We start from the raw sequence: 17,339 nt of genomic DNA, 5'->3' as shown, positions 1-17,339 counted from the left end.
CTTTTAGTCTAGCCATGCAGGCTCCCCATCACCTATCACTCACATTGAAATTCCATCTGTTTTTGCAATCTGGGAGTGCAGCTGTGGAGCTCTTATATTTCCTGTCTTACTGCCCGGCACGGCACAGGCAGGGGGATGTATGGGAACCCAAAATGGAGACTGGAGACATGTATTGCCTCTTAGTGAGGAAATTGTACACATCCAATATCCACAGAGCCTTTCAGTACTGTGAGGGAAGGTGTTTTTAGCATTAGTGGCTCTGCAAGGAGATTAAAGCTGGCATGGATAAACCTCAGCTACACAGAAATACAAGTCAAAGCCATAGACTGTAAAAATAGTGGAAGTAGCAGCCATGATGTCACATGATGTTTGTGGACTGCCGTTTTGAAGCCTCGAGTTTGGCGATACGGGATGCAACATTTTTGACGACAGGGCAGAGCTGGGTAGGTCGACGCGGCCAAGCCAGTTGTTTATATGGTTTTAATGGCGCTGTGCTAAAAAGGGAAAGTTCAACCCTTCTGAAGCATCTTCCAGTGGAGATTTACCAATGCAGATCTCCGGATACTGGCGACTTTCATCTGCATGTACGGCAGAACAGAAAATCGGCAAGCTTTCCCTTAAGTTACGAGCTAACACTAGCTAGCTAGCTTGGTTGGCAGAAGAAGACATTTTTAGGCGAACAAAATGTTCCAACAAACTTTGATGAAGTGAAAACACACCGTGAGATAGGGTCACAGTTTAAGATGGAAACACAGACCACACTCAAGTCCACGGCTATTTAAATATCCACAAAAAGCCACAGTGCCATTGATAGCATTGCTAAGACTCTGTCATGATTGACAGTTCGGCCTGTAGCCACGCTCCTAATGCACCCCCTGCTTAACCGTCAATTTTAAAATAAATGGGACCATACTTTACAAAATGAATAACATGCTGTAATGAAGAAGACTTGAAACTAGCGATTGAGACTTGAAACTCATTATGAAAATGTTTACTGGGGTAAAAAACCAACTGGCAAGGAGGTTCATTTTTTTCCACTTCTATTGAAAATGACTATTTTTTGCCACCAGTGAAGTCACCCCTTGCTGGAAATTGATACAGAATGCAGGTTTAAGGCACTGCCGTATTGGCTTTACGTTTCAGGCCCAAAATTTTTGTCCATTATTTTTTAAAGTCTATGGTCAAACCCCTCTGATACTTCCAGGAAACTGTGTGCGATAGAGCAAGACAAACTTTAAACTACACAGTGACTTCTATGAACAGTGTACAGGTGACTGCTGTAGAAGGAGAGGGAACATAAGTAGTGACTTCCGCTCAGTGCAAAGCACTCCGACAGAGAGGACAGGTCTGGAAATAGGCAGTTACTGTATGTCTCAGGCAGCTCCTTAGAGTCCCATTACCAGTGGATGTCTTTCCATCAGTGTGTGTGAAGGGGGAGGGGGAGTAATGGATTTCATCTTGGAGACGATGACGAATGGACCAAATGTAGCCCACTACACACATGACACGGCAATGTAAACAAACCTGTTGAAACTCATCAGTCATCCAGAATGTTGTATGTGTGGATGTGATGAGTCGAAGGCAACAGTATGAGGTCGTGTGGCTATGTCGTATGTGTGCTAGGGGCGCTACGGTGGCCCTTTTGTATTCCAAGATGCTTTTAAGACATCATTATTAAGCGGTGCAAAGAGACCACCAACAGGAAAATGTCTCTTGGTGAGGTACGCTGTGTTTACTTGAAATAGTATTGTGTGACATGCTATAACATAGTCAAACAGTGGCACAAGTAAAAAGTGTTGTAAAGCCAGCAAGCTTAAGTGTATTTACAGTATATTACTTTGTCAGTCACACAGTAAAATACATCTAAAGTTCTAGCTAACAATGACTACGTAATATTCCCTTATTTATGTTAACAAACTGGGGTAAAAGCCCCAATTGAGACAATTGCACTCTATACATACCAAAGAATGCTCTAAAACTGAATAATATCGGCATGCATCCGGCAAAATTTCCTGCGGCACCGGAGCAATCCCGGAAGTGGAACGTCGAGGATATAGACGGTTGGCTGCCATACGCTATTGTCACATCAGACCAAGTAAGGCTGTAGCAGCAAAACCTCTTGGTGTATTGAATTGAGCAAGTGTGCATGATAGTGTTTATAAATCCTTTAAATTTGCGAAAGAAAAATTGTGTTGTGTCTAGCTGATACTAGGGTAAAGGGACCAATCCAGTACATCCTATACAGCCGCTGGAAGCAATTTGGACAAAAAGTTCATCTCCTTTGAGCCTTTTGCAGGATACAAAAAAATGCATGGTTCTGACAACCATTGACAACAAACAACAGCTTGGAGTTGGACTTAGTGTGTAAATATTGAGGACTAAATGTCAGTCATCTGTCTGTAAGGTTTATTTTTTAACACCTCAAATTTCTTTTGTCAAAAATAACTTGTGTAGGAAAAATGTGTAGGAAATGTAACACTTGTACTTATTTTAAGGGAGGAGGTACCTGCAGCTGCTGAAGTTATAGGTTTTTATCTGCAATTAATTACAACCATTCTTTTTTATGATGTTTTGTACCAGTTTGAAAGAGCTAACAGACAGGCCTGCTAATTCCAAATGAGCAGGACTGACCGAGTAGGAGTATTTTTTTGTCAGGGAGCATTCGCTTAGAGAGAATTAAGTTTCAGTCCTACTGCTGTGCATTAGAGCTTTTAACTGACTGCCAAAGGAAAGGAAGGAAGGAAGAAAGGAAGGAAGTGTGCCTGTGCGTGTGTTAGGTTTAAAAGTAGTTGTTGATTTCCAGAGATTGGAAATCCAGAAGTGGAACGTCGTGGATTATAGACTAACCCCGTCGCAGCCTAAAAGCACTACCCCCATTCAAAATGAATGGAAAGACCTGCGTTGTTGCCGGACCGTTGGACGGCCGCCGCAGTCAGAACGCGGCCTAATGCTGATTTTCTGTCTTTCGTATTACTCGCTACCGTTGTCGTTCCTAACACCACGTCATCAAGCTGCTGCTCTGCCCGGTGCGTTCCATACAGAACCTAAAGGATGATTTTTGCGTCACTCTCTGACCCTGAGAGCCTCTGACCTAAGGGGGTAAGTTTCGCTTCAGGACTCGAACCTTCTATGGCGCCATTTTGATGCTACAAAGCCATCACCTCCCGTTAGCATTCCACTGACTAGCATTCATTTTGACATCACTTGACAGTGAATAACTTTACATCTGAAGACTCGGTTTGTGCATTGTTTATTTCTAAAGAAACAACAATGTATAAAAGGCTCCATTACCTTGTACCTCATGTTATGGTACCGTAGCAGACGTTTTTGTAAAAATAGGCTAACGATTGTGTCACATAGTAGAGGAATTACCGTATAGTACAGGATAAGCTTGCAGGCAGTTTCGACTTACATTAGCCGTTTAAGTTTAATTACTAATTATATAACTAGCATTTTAGTTAGCAAATTAGCCTGTGCCCATGTTATCTCCTTACATATACCTACGCTCTCCATCTCTAAGATTGGGAATGATTGAGATTTCTCTTGGCACAACTACCAGAAGACTTCCAACTTTCAGACCGGTTGCTCACGTCACATTTACGTCGTCAGTTGGAGGCGGGGGGTGGGGGGGTGGGGAGGGTTTGGAGTGGCCGCTAATGCAATCCTTCCTCTCTCTCTGACCTTTGCCTGTCACTCTGTCGCTGTCACAGAGACCAGAGAGAGCAGATCAAGCAGAGGATGAATCCAGGCAGGTGTCGGCTCGCCTTCTACTTCCCATCACACGCAGGTGAAGCGTGGGACACAGAAGGAGTGTGAGAATTTAATAGTGTGAGGGAGCACGGCCGAGACGGGGCGCGAATTAGTCCGAGCTTGTGTGTGTTTGTCGTACGTGTATACAACACATGTGTGTGATTTAGCTTTTCCACTGTGGTTTGAGATTGTGCTGCAGTGCTTTGTCACACATGAGCCTTCACTGCAGAATCCAACCATGATGTCATCTTTCCTTTTCATCTTTCGCTCTCAGAATCTCTCAACCTGTGGAAGGAGGGGTTTGTTTCAGTCAGGATGTAAACTGAGAGGATCTTATTAGATAGCGAAGGAGAGAAACAGAAGAGCGAAGGGTTAATTTGCACCTAGCATTTCAGAAAAGGAACACTGATGAAAAGCAGTAGATCAATTTACCTATGCAAGTCATGATTACGGAGCATTGAGCCTTTCAGCAATACCTGACTCGCGGTACTAATCTAAAGCATACTTTGTACCTTACACAGAATCTAATCCACAGAAATGTAAGAAAAGTCCACCATGGTAGAGTATTAATTATATTGAGGGATGAAACACGGCCTTCTGTAGTATAAGGAGTGCTGAAATAATAAGTCAATTGATGAGCTGATCAACAATGAAAACGTGTTAATAACAAATTAACGCATTTATCATTTGCCATTCTCCCATCAGTTTTCTTTAGTTTCTCAAATATATAATATATTTCCTTCTATTTTATTGATAATTAAATATGGATAGAAGAAGAAATTCGGCACACTTTCGATCACTTACTATATTAAAGAGGTTTTGTCGTCACACCTTCAGGTAAAATAATTCATATGGACAAACAGCACAGGTACAACACACACAAACACTACATGCATGACCTTATGAAGGTCTGAGGACAAAACGTCATTGATAAAAGTCCATGATGATAATGACAAAATCATAAAAGTCAGTAAGTAAGCAAAGATACTGTTTGGGATGAAAGTGAAAAAAGCATGCCAGTGTTCTGGCAACAATTAAAAGTTAGTTATTGTAGTTTGGCTGCTGTTTTGGCCCGCCTACCAGCCAACAGCTGCAGCAGTGGCTGTGATACACAGCTCTTGGGGGCAGTTCAAATTCCTAAAGTTGCTAAATGAAGCGATTTCTGTTACCAAAAGGAAAGAAGGTATTGTTTGGGTGGGGGCAGTGGTATAGGTTTTGTCTGAAAGGGAGCCCACAGTGTCAGATTTGGAAAACCCTGCAAAACCAATATACTGTAAAGTATATTTTCATTAGACTCTCGATGCTCATGTCTTTCAAACTCCATACCCACACTTTGCAGTGCAGGCCTTGTGTTTGACAGTTGACTCCATTCTGATGCAAACCCTGATGACAAAGCTGAGCAGTTCTCCACATCACTGGACTTAAAACCTGCCTTTGCCCATATCTGGCTCAAATGAATACAGGTGGTCATCAAACTACAACAACCTCATCCACATTGTCAAAATCATTTAACTATTGAGCCATGGCACTGACAATCTTTTAGATAACAGATTCTGTAGCCTACTCCGAAACAACAGAATCCCAGAATGCCTTTTTCTCAACTCGCGTTCTACTCTCCACACTGCTGTCTTCGGACAAAAAGTCACCTCATGATTGATAATGTTGTCACACACTTTTAATAACAATTTGAGCCTTTAAGTAGCACAGAAAAAAAAATAAAATAAATAAAAGGTTGCACAATTGCCCCATTAATTACATGCCTACGTTTACATGCACATAACATTCCGTTTTTTGCCCATATTCTGAAAAAGACGATATTCCGACTAAGCTGTTTACATGGCTAATTAAAGTTATAATTCCACTAATATTCCCGTTTACATGTAGCCGTGCAAAATACGATTTTTTCAAAGTTTACTTTGGACCGTGCAAACACAGCGTCCCTCTTTCATTCCTTCAACCAGCTTCTTGGAATTGTTGGCGTAGCGATGTGTGTGCACATCCAAAAACCTGTTGATATCCAAGTCTTTGATAATGTTTAAAAGTAGCTGTGTTTCTTCTTATCGGGTCTGCAGCCTTGAAAACTATTAGCTGGTTGGTTTGTGTACAGCAACCATAGCAACGCACAGATATGACCATAAGCCTGCGGTAAAACCCCGATTGAGACGCATTTTCCAAATGCACTATATACATGTCCAAAGAATGCCTCTAAAACACAAATATTACCGGAATATCCCACGTCTTAATCGGAAAATGCTATATTCGGAAAAAGGCCTTATTCCTAATATCCAACCGGAATATTCTGTTTACATGACCCGTATCAAATTCGGAATATTGTCAGCATGTAAACTTATTACTCATTGTAGCTCGGTTTGCGCCGGCCTGTCATTGCCTTTAAAGACACCTTTTTAGCTGCCTCTCTGAGTCTCATGTTTAGTCTCTGTGTTTTGGGTCAAAAAACTGCAGCCTAACAGAGGGCTCACTGAATGGTGTGATGAATATGAAAAATATGCTGTGGCCTTCACAGTCACCAGTCAAGCCAACTGAACACCCATGGGAGATTTTGCAGCTCTCCACCACAATCATCAAAACACCGAACGAGGGGAAATCTTTAGGAAGAATGCTGTTCATCCCTCCAGTAGAGTTTCGGAGACTTGTACAATCTATGACGAGGAGCATTCAAGCTGTTCTGGAGGCTTGTGGTGGGCATCACTAGGACACTTTATGTTGATTTTTCCTTTAATTTGTCATGCATTTGTATATCATACCGGTATTGGTATTTCTCCTTATTTATTTCATTACTGTTATAGTTAGACTCTCCATAGATTTCTACCTCTGTTTGTCCACATCCTGCTTCTCCAGTGCTCAGTCAATGCTGTGAAGCACTCAGTGCGTTGAACTATGACTTGACACAAAACCAGAAAACACTGTCTGCCACAGAGACCAGATCCATATCATTTCATACATTTACATATCTATGTGTACTTGAGTGTTTGTTTGTCCGTGCATGCTTTGGTGTGTGTGTGTGTGTATATGTTAATAATAATAATAATAATAATAATAATAATAATAAGTGTCTGGACCGAGGGGCAAACTACTGCAGCTCGTTTTCTATTATCTTCAAACTTCAAAAAGACACTTGTTATGTAATTCAGAGTCTTCCTGTCAGATCAACAGCTTTTTGATTTTTTTTTTCCTCCACAAGTTGTGACGGAGGTTTCTCAGGCATAAAGGGGCATCAATCTTGATCTGCCCACGAAGGAGCGACGTAAGCTCAAGAGTTCAGAATCCGAACATGACAATCTCCAGAACTGGATCTGTGAGGATTGTTTTCTGTGATGTCAGCAGTAAAGAGAATAAAAAATATCTGTTGGAGAGAGACAGACAGAGACAGAGAGAGAGAGAGAGAGAGAGAGAGAGCTAAAGAAGAGGGGAGAACACAGGGCAAAAGTGGGAGATGGAGAAAAAAAAAGGGAATGTGGAAGTCAGAGAGAGAAAGGAAAACAGTTGAAAGAGAGAGAGAAATAGAGACAGAGGTGCCAGTGATTAGACAGAGGAAGGTGAGAGTGTCCCTGGTAACACTGATGTCCACATTCGGTCCCTGCGGATGCCGGAGCAGCCGTCTCCTCCCACCAGCTAAAGCCATCACACTTACGCTTTGATGAAAAATAAACACACATGCACACACGCACACGGGGCTAAGTTAGCAGCTCCCCTGGTGAAAAAATAATTTAGAGGTGTGTGTGCGTGCAGTGGCCATAAAAGCACACTGAACAGCAGAAGCACAGCACAGCCTAGTGGCAGAAGGACTAAGAGCCTGAGGCAAGACGAGGTATCAAGTCAAAACTCCCCCTAGATGACTTTAAATTAATTTTAAATGATTATGTTTTTAGAGACCAAAAAAGCAAAATGCTGTTAAAACTATTACCCATTCGACAGTTCTCAAACCCGTTAAATTGCCACTAGTTTTTTTGTACCCACATATCCTATTGAGGGTCCCAGCATGCACTGGACAAGGGTACAAAGCAAATGTGTAAAGAGAAACTAAAACATTTATAGTGATCCTTAACTTAGTTCATTGTATTGTCTTAAAGTCTTGCAGCCACTGAGAAACAAACCAAAAGAAAAATCAACAAAATAATCAGAAGCACGTTGGGCCTGATGCAAGAACATTTTTGTATGCTTATCTTAAACTTCTCGTACTTTTTTTCTGCTCATACATGTGTTCCAAGTTGGATTCAGCAAACTCTCTTAAAAGGGGAACTTCACTGATTGTACATGTTTTAGGCAGCATACTGTAACAGTATGTGAAAACCATTGTACAAAGACTTTGGTGTCTCCAGAGGGAGCTGCACAAAGTCTAATAACTTGCCTCAAGTGATGTCACTTGAGTCAGTGTAAGTTGGGGCTGAAGACTAAAAGTTTTTAAAAAAATGAAAGAAATCTGGGGATGATACACCAAGCAGATGGCAAAGAACTAGTGGCAGACTCTGGCGTCGCCTCACATCTCCTGACGTGACTTGGCCAAAAAGACTCCGTTACCCAAACGATGAGCTTTGTCTCACAGCTGAGGAGTTCAACTTTCGTCTGATCACCGAAACTGTGTGTGACTGTGTGTGTGTGTGACTGTGTGTGACTGTGTGTGTCTGTGTGTGTGTCTGTGTGTGTGTACCTGTCTGATGGGCTCTGGGACCCGGTAGCGGCAGCAGGAGTGTGTGAGGTGTACAGCTGTGTCCACACTGATCTTATGGCCAATGGACACGTACACCGGCTTAGAGCTCTTGTCGGAGCTTCGCAATGCCTGGACACAAAAAAAAAGAAAAATCTCTCCAGTAACCTGTTTCCACACGTCTCCCTCTCCCCTCTGATTGTGATCGTCAGACACATTTTGTTGAGTTTGACTTTCAGCAGGGTGGGTGTTCTTTGAAGTCAGCAGCAACAAACGCAACACCTCTGTTAAAAGTATTTGTTGCCGTTGTTCTTGTGTGTCTGTCCTTTACCGCACCTTTCCAAGCACTTTGCCCGAGGCGGCTGCGAGCGGGAAGCTGTCTCCTCCTTTCTGCAGAGCAGCTATCTGCGGAGGTAAGGAAACAACAATCTAAGTCAAAAAAAAGAAAAGAAAAAAAGATGTACAGCGTGCCAATATAAATAGCAGCCAACCGAACCAAGCTATTAACCTGCCGTGGAGGCCTCTCTTCTTCTTCTTCTCTAACCTCTGTGTGACTCCACTTTCATTTGGAGCTGTGGTATTTTTTAAAACTCCAAATTGAGAAGAAACTATAGTATTCTTTTTAAAGATGGCAAATTGAAAAAAAAAAATACATAGTGATTTACCAACTGCTTCATATTTAAAGTGCTCATATTGTGCTCATTTTCAGGTTCATAATAGTATTTAGAGGTTGTACCAGAATAGGTTTATGTGGTTTAATTTTCAGAAAACACCATATATTTGTTGTACTGCACATTGCTGCAGCTCCTCTTTTCACCCTGTGTGTTGAGCTCTCTGTTTTAGCTACAGACTGAGACATCTCACTTCTGTTCCATCTTTGTTGGGAGTCGCACATGTGCAGTAGCTAGGTAAGGACTACTAGCCAGTCAGAAGCAGAGTATGAGGGCAGGCCCTGACAGTACCTAGGTAAGGACTACTAGCCAGTCAGAAGCAGAGTATGAGGGTGTGTCCTGACAGTACCTAGGTAAGGACTACTAGCCAGTCAGAAGCTGAGTATGAGGGCGTGCTACGCTAGCAGCTAGGTGAGCATTATAACGTGTGTTACAAAGTGACCCACGTTTGTCTCTGAAGTAAAGGCTGGACTACAATAGAGCTGTTTGGAGCAGTTTGTGAACAGTGTTTTCTGTTGGAGATGGTAAGTCCCTTTGGGGTGGACTTTGGGCTTTTTCAATTTGTAAACCTATAATGTGCACAAAAAGATATGTAACAATAAAGGAAAGGGGAAAAGCCAAAAAGCATAATATGAGCACTTATGCATAAATGTAAATTTCCCACTAAAACAGAGAAGTGAAAGTGTTGACAACCTGATGAATGAATGAATGAATGAATGAATGAATGAATGAATGACTGACTTTCTTATTGCATGTTCACATACAATAAAATGTCCTGTCTCTCATAAAAGAAAACTGTTCCCATTCACTCTGCACAAACACACACTCACACATTACGATACAAAATCATTATTACAGTTAGTATTTAAGATGTCGTATTGTCTGTACAGCCATGTGTGTCCTTTTATGTCCTAAGATGTTTTGTTGATCTTATGTTTATGTCTTTGTTGATTTAAAAAAAAAAAAATTCTGTTCCATGTTTGTGTTGTGAAGCAACAGATTGTAGCACTATGCCCAAGACAAATGTCCCCTCAGGGACAATACAGTGTATTCTAAAAAATAGTTGTTAAAAAAGGTAAAATATAAGATAAAGTGCTATAAGATATAGTGCTTTAAAAATGGATAAAGTGTTATTTAAAATGATTGTGGTGGTGGACGGGGCGGGCGGGGGATTTGAGGGGTGAGAGTTCAGTTTGTGCGTGGCTGTGGGGTATAAACTGCTCCTCAGTCGGGAGGTTATGAAAACCAGGCAACAAACAAAACATGCTGGCAACTTTAGTGACATCTGTATCATTACATTACCATGCAAAAACATTTGGCTCAAGTAGCTGCTGAAAAATAAGGTGTGCCAAAGCGTACAGCTGTTATTTCCATGTGTCAGATACAAAAAAAACATGATGAGGACATCCCTAAAGGATTCTATCTAATTTTGTATTGTAAGGAAACATCTAATGTTTCCTGGACTAAAGAAGATAGAAAAGATATCACTCTATGACCTCTTAGCATTTAACCAGCTCTTTTCATAGCTGCCGCTGAGACACTATCGAGCCAATTTACTCATAAACAATAGAAAACAATAAAACACAGACTTGATCCTCTCAGGGGATAGTATCACTACTTGAGCATGAGAATGAGAGGTCCTTAGAGTCCATAGTGGCTTCCTATTAGTCTAGTTTTAAATCATACAAAAAAATAAATAACCCATAACAGAAAATTGCTTAAATCAGAGTTGATGACACTGACTGGCTACCATTTGTTGTTAAATTAAAATCCTAAATAAGACTAAACCTGGAAGATACTTCCTATTTCTGATTAGCGGATCATGAACTCAGGTTAATTGCATTGTTTTTCGTTTTCTAGAGGAACTAAAGTTTTGGTCTCGCTGTGGAAAAGACGATGCAAAGTCAGATGTAGTGATGCAGGCTGCTGTTGAAAGGTGTGCTGTGGGTTATGGGCCAGAGCGATGAAGGGAGCTTAGCCTCCATGATGGATGGGGTGTCTGCTCTACTATGACTGATTACAGCAAGCAGCCAGCGGGGAGACAGGAGGGGGCGCACAGGGCCTCCGATCCCGACTGGGATGAGGCCAACAGAGAGTGTGTGTGTGTGTGTGTGTGTGTGTGTGTGTGTGTGTGTGTGTGTGTGTGTGTGTGCGCATGCATGACCAGCCCAATCAGCTATGGGCCCCCAAGCATAATTTTTCTTTAGGGCACTATGTAAATACGTAGTTTCCAACCTGCTGTTCTGTTCCATTCTGTTTTGGAGTTTCCACCATTTCTCCAGCTGTAGCTCCTAGACCTGCCTCTCAACTCAGTATTTTTACCACTAGGTAGGGAGCAGCAATCTGTGCAGGGACAGAAAATAGTACAGCAGGTTGGCTTGTTAGCCACTGCAGGTTTATCACTGTTTGCTACACTAATTCTGATCACCACAGGCACTTTATATGTAGAATGAGAGAGAGAGGAGGAAGGGGGGGGGGGGGGGGGGGGGGTTGAGTAGGACTGAAGCCAGAACAGCAGAAGTCAGAAAGTCATCAATAACACACTAGTTTGACTTACAGCCAGGCTATCAGTGAGAAAGAGAGAGAGACAAAGAGGCGATAAAAGAAAAAAGATGAGATGGGAGAAAAAGAAAGTGAGAGGGAGAAAGGGGATGGAGTGGGAGTGGAGGGGAGATACCCTGAAGGTGAAGATAGAGAGAGAGGGAGAGCAGGGAAAGACAAACAGAGGACGGAGGATCTGAAGAACGCTGAGCAGCGAGGAACCGCAACAACAAGGATCTCATTTTCCCAAAGTGTATAGAGGACAAAAACATTTTTTTTTTCTCTCCTCTTTCATCCTTTTTTGTTTTGTCTCTGACTGTCTCAGATAAAAACACACTGCACTCCCCGGCTTCTATTCAAGCAAAGACGAATTCCATTTACATCTGCTGGCCATTCAGCTGCAAGAAACACGTACAGTTAGAGGGACTGTTTTGTTCAAGAACACTTCAAAAGGATGCATACAACATTTGATAGAGTGTGCATACTTCATCTCACGTAATCTGGTCCACAATTCAGTGCAAAAGAAAAAATATATATATTTTCATCTCACTTGTTTCAAGAGTCACGTCCCAATCTACAGCTTGATTCTATTAGTTGTAATTCTTCTGTATGTTGGGAAATACATGGCTGCCATTAATGCCGTATTTATGTCATAGTTTAGACCGTAATAAAAAGCAACCAAGTGAGAAAAAATGTTCATGTCAGTCTGCAAGTTGGTGAAAGGAACTACAAGTGGCAGCTACAGCATATCTGAATAACATGTAATATTAACAGTAATACAATCAATTCAACTAATTTAAAAGAAGCTATGCAACATTTATATGTATTTACTTGTTAATGAACTGCTGAACATCGCAAAATCAGCTCATTTAGGCTATTTAAAATGTAAATGAGTATAGAGAATAGACTGTATTATGAAGATGGACGACGCGTCTCCACTTCCTCCAACTGTACAAAAGTGAAGTCAAAATATCCTGACACGGGCGCTGCCATCTTGTAATTTTGGAGCCAGAGTCTGTGGAGAAGGGATCGAGCGGTGGAGCCGCAGTATAGAAGTCCCACCCATACACTTACCTGGCCAATTGCAAGTCAATCACAGCTGTCAATCATGACGTTTCACCCCATTTTTATAGCGTCAAATAACTAATAAAAAACAAACTTATCAGAAAACTTAACACTTGAACTAACATCAGTGTGATAACAACTACCTATAATGACAGAAACCATCTTTAGGAAAAAATGATTTGAGGTGTAGGCTACTGTGTGTGGTAGAGCAAATGAGAGTGACGTGATCAGCTACCGACTCTAGAGGCTCGACCAAGCGGACCAATCACAGTTGCTGTGGTCTGCGTCCCTGCGACGTGTAGTTAAATTTTTTGAGAGGTGCACATCAGGCTACGGCGTGGGGTTTGTATCTATACGTACCTACGTACTCACCCCACGGCATGAAGGGGGGGGCGGGATTCAAGACCTTTACTACAGCCAGCCACCAGGGGGCGATCCAGATGATTTGGCTTAACTTATACAGTCTAGGCATCAACCCCTGGTATAGAGCTAGAATTAAGATGTGATTAGCCTAACTAAGCCTAGTCTGGTTCCATCTAACGTTCAAAATACACCAACAACTCTGCAGCTCACAAATTAGCATGCTGAATTTAATTTGTTTAATCTGTACACAAACAGAAAAGTAAAAACTCTGTAAAGTAGGGGACGAGTTATGTGTCGTCTTTCCTTAGTCGTTATGCTAAAGCTAGGCTAACCACATTCTGACTCCAGCTAAGTACTTAACACAGACATTAAAACAAGATAGACTCTCATTTCCCTCTTGGAAAGAAAGCAAATAAGCATTAGCACAAAAGTGTATAGGCACAAATGTACCACAAATGGCTACCTCACTGTGATGACAAGACTCGAGTCACCTCGCCCAGCTATTGTTCCTAAACGCTAAGTGGCTCCAGCCAAGTACTTAGCACATGAGAGGGATTTAGAGCTTGTCATCTCACTCTCAGAAAGAAACCATGTAAGCATATTTCACAAAGTGCTGAACTGCTGCTTCTTAAGAAGAGACAAGGATAGGAGGACAATCTCTGAAACCACAATGTGTATTCGCACATGCACACACTACTTTTGCGTAAATGGGACTTGGCTTGGGAACCGGAGGGTTGTTGGTTTAAGTCCCCATATGGACAAAGTATGGAGAGTGGACCGGCAGCTGGAGAGGTGCCAGTTCCCCTCCCAGGCACTGCCGAGGTGCCCTTGAGCAAGGCACCAAACCCCCAAACTGCTCCAAGATTGCTTGTGTGTTCAATTTGATTTTATTTATAGTATCAAATCATAACAAGAGTTATCTCGAGACACTACAGATAGAGTAGGTCCAGACCACACTATGAATTCCAAAACCCCAACAATTACAGTAATTTCTTCAGCGCAAGCATTAGCAGTGGCTGTTGCTAGAGTGGCGAGGAAAAACTCCATTTTAAGAAGAAACCTCGGCAGACCCCGACTCTTGATAGGCGGGGTCTGACGGGGCCGGTTGGGGGTGTGATGAACAGTGGCAAATAATAGTCACATTAAAGAGAGTGGAACAGTGACTTTGAAGGTCATCATGGAAGTTCATGTCATAGCAGGGCAGATCGTGTCATACTGAGTAGTGCAGTCTCCAATACCGGATCCTGACAGAAACCATCTTTAGGAAAAAATTATTTGATCCTGACTACTCTGTGCGTATGAACATCACAGCAGGGCGTTGCGGGATGTAACATGGCACTGCAGAGCATGGGTGGATGCGGCGGACGCAGCAGGACGCGGCCGGGAATTGCAGGGAATCGCAGAGCTTTGCTTATTGAAAAAAACATAAGGATTCCGGGGAGTAAACTCCCCAGAGCTAGGTTAGTAACAAGCATTTCTGGGACAGGATGCATACAAAAGGAAACAAGTGAAAACAGAGATGAGAGAGCAGCTCAGTGTGTCATAGGAAGGAAGGAACTTCCCCGGCAGTCTAGAATTATAATAGCATAACTAAGAGAGGCAGGCTAGCTTAGAGAGAGGTGCCGGATCGGGCTTGAACTCTCCCCTGCCGGATTGGGCTGTACTGGCCTGCCTCCCTCTACTCTCGCTATATTATTGATTATATGATAAATAAATCTGATGACTACGAAGAGAAGCAGGTTGGCTGGGTTAGGCGGACGCTGCAACTCCTCACTCCTTAACTAGAAGCTTTATCAAAGAGGAGGGTCTTCAGTATCTCTCTTAAATGTGGTGACGGTGTCTGCCCCTCAAACCCAGACTGGGAGCTGGTTCCAGAGGAGCGGAGCCTGATAGCTGAAGGTTCTGGCTCCCATTCTACTTTTAGAGACCCTAGGAACCACAAGTAACTCTGCATTCTGGGAGTGTAGTGCTCTACTGGGACAATAAGGTACTAAGAGCTGTTCTGGATAGGATGGTGCTTGACCATTTAGAGCTTTGTAGGTCAGGAGGAGGATTTTAAATTCGATCCTAGATTTCACTGGAAGCCAGTGCAGAGAAGCTAATACAGGAGAAATATGATCTCTTCTCTTAGTTCTCGTCAGAACACGCGCTGCAGCATTCTGGATCAGCTGGAGAGTCTTAAGGGACTTATTTGAGCAACCTGATAGTAAGGAATTACAGTAGTCTAGCCTAGAAGTAACGAATGCATGGACTAGTTTTTCAGCATCATTTTGAGACAGGATATTCCTAATTTTGGCAATGTTACGAAGATGGAAAAGGGCTGTTCTTGAAGTTTGTTTTAAGTGGGCATTGAAGGATATATCCTGATCAAAAATAACTCCTAAATTTCTGACAGTAGTGCTGGAGGTCAGGGCAATACCATCCAGAGTAGCTATGTCTTTAGATAATGAAGTTTGGAGGTGCTTTGGTCCCATCACAATAACTTCAGTTTTGTTAGAGTTTAACATCAGGAAATTGTAGGTCATCCAGGATTTTATATCTTTAATGCACGCTTGAAGTTTAGCTAACTGACCACTTTTGTCTGGCTTAACTGACAGATATAATTGGTTGTCGTCTGCGCAACAGTGAGTCCTTTGTCAGCAGCAGTTAGGTCGTTAGTAATTTTCACCAGTGCCGTCTCTGTGCTATGATGCTTTCTAAATCCTGACTGAAAGTCTTCAAATAGACTGTTCCTATGTAGAAAGTCACATAGTTGGTTAGTGACTACCTTCTCAAGGATTTTGGAGAGAAAGGGAAGGTTAGATATAGGTCTATAGTTGGCTAAGACTTCAGGATTGTGTTCTGGGTGTATAAATAGGGGTATGCGTAAGATACAATTACAGGTACCTTGTCGATTGACAAATAAAGCTTTCTTTCTGGAAGTGTTATATCTTCACATTAATACCTTCTGTGCCACACACACACACACACACACACACACACACACACACACACACACACACACACACACACACACACACACACACACACACACACACACACACACACACACACACACACCTTTACTCCCGATGCTTGCACATTTAATTACAGAAACTGAGAGAAAGTTCTCTCTCTGTAACCTTCAGAAATGCTCTGACTGCATGTTGGTTTCTGAAAACTCTGTGCTGGCAGGGTTTCTGGAAACTCTTTCTAATTGAGTACGGCAGCATATTGCTTGTCAGTGGTACGTGGCGGTGTGTGTGCAGATCCGGTAACGGCTAATCTTGTTTCATATGGGCTCATTTTCTGAAATGTGGTATGGAGCCTGATATGGTGTGTGTTTCACAGTCTACTTTTCAGCTAATTTCCTACCAAGCGCTCAGACGCCAACGCTGGTGTTGACCTGAGGCGTCTCATCTCTGTGCCGTGCCTGTAGACAAATTAGCCCCAAAGAGTGACAATTAAGTCAATATGAACAGGGAGAGGATTCTAAAATTTCATGCACAACAACTGATCCAAAAGGTGATAGTCCAAAAATGCAGCATGGGCGTGTAGTGCCGATGCTGCCCCATAGCTAAAACGAACATTTCCAAACTACTAGGATTAATATCAGTAGATACGTGTGCCTGCATCCTTGAAAGTAACTTTGTTCTGTGGAATCAAAGACGTCCGATTCTTCCCTACGGCAGAGATGAACCGACACTTTGACGCCCAAGCCACTAACAGTAATTGAGGGAGATGGATACACTCCTACAGAGAATTGAATTAGCATGTTACACTACTACATCAAGACCGCTGGGGTTAGGAGCAGAGAGTCTGTTTGCCGGCTAATTGATTTAGCAATGGATGAGAAGATTGCTAGAGCCCTCCATGCTGGTTCCCTAGGAAACCTTTCAATAGCACTTGTCATCAGCATTACAGGAAATGCCCGTCACTGTTCTTCTACGGATCGACGTCATCTACAAGGAATTTGCATAATGATTTTTTTCCCTCAGGGAAAGCACTTGAATTATCATCACGGTCACCTCAGAGCCAAAACAGGGTTCAAGCTCCTTCTATGAGTTCCTCTCACCTCAAGATCCCATTTTAAACTATTTTCCATTTACTGCTCATCAGGCAGACCTAACTTTGACTTGTTTTTATTCTTTCCTCAACAGGTCACTGAGGCACCAGACTGAAACAAAGTGAACATTTGCATATTAATGATATGTGGTTTCTGCTTTCCCACAGGTACACTTCATTGACCAATAGGCATTTGTTCCAGCTTGATTTGTATTCAAAAAGTCACAGGCCTCCTTGTG

General features: G+C 42.3%; 1 protein-coding gene across 4 annotated transcripts in view; it reads right to left on the bottom strand.

The window, feature by feature from the left end:
- Nucleotides 1–17,339, bottom strand: part of LOC114548901 (endonuclease V) — a 124,759-nt gene that overhangs the window by 63,115 nt on the left and 44,305 nt on the right. For 3 of the 4 annotated variants that reach the window (XR_003691449.1, XM_028568935.1, XM_028568944.1), the window contains 2 exons: nt 8,753–8,821; nt 8,420–8,548 (listed from right to left, as the gene is read on the bottom strand). Coding sequence is in view for 3 of the 4 variants with exons in the window: in XM_028568935.1 (XP_028424736.1) it covers nt 8,420–8,548; nt 8,753–8,821 (198 nt within the window). In the remaining variant the exon portion in view is untranslated. Of the gene's footprint in view, nt 1–3,806; nt 4,036–8,419; nt 8,549–8,752; nt 8,822–17,339 lie in introns of those variants that run through there. The other variant, XM_028568943.1, reaches the window with a different exon arrangement.

This window comes from Perca flavescens, chromosome 2 (genome assembly GCF_004354835.1).
Source record: "Perca flavescens isolate YP-PL-M2 chromosome 2, PFLA_1.0, whole genome shotgun sequence".
In the NCBI taxonomy this organism is placed as follows: domain Eukaryota; kingdom Metazoa; phylum Chordata; class Actinopteri; order Perciformes; family Percidae; genus Perca; species Perca flavescens.
Note: the sequence above shows the minus strand (reverse complement) of the source record. Positions and strands in the feature narration are given on the sequence as shown.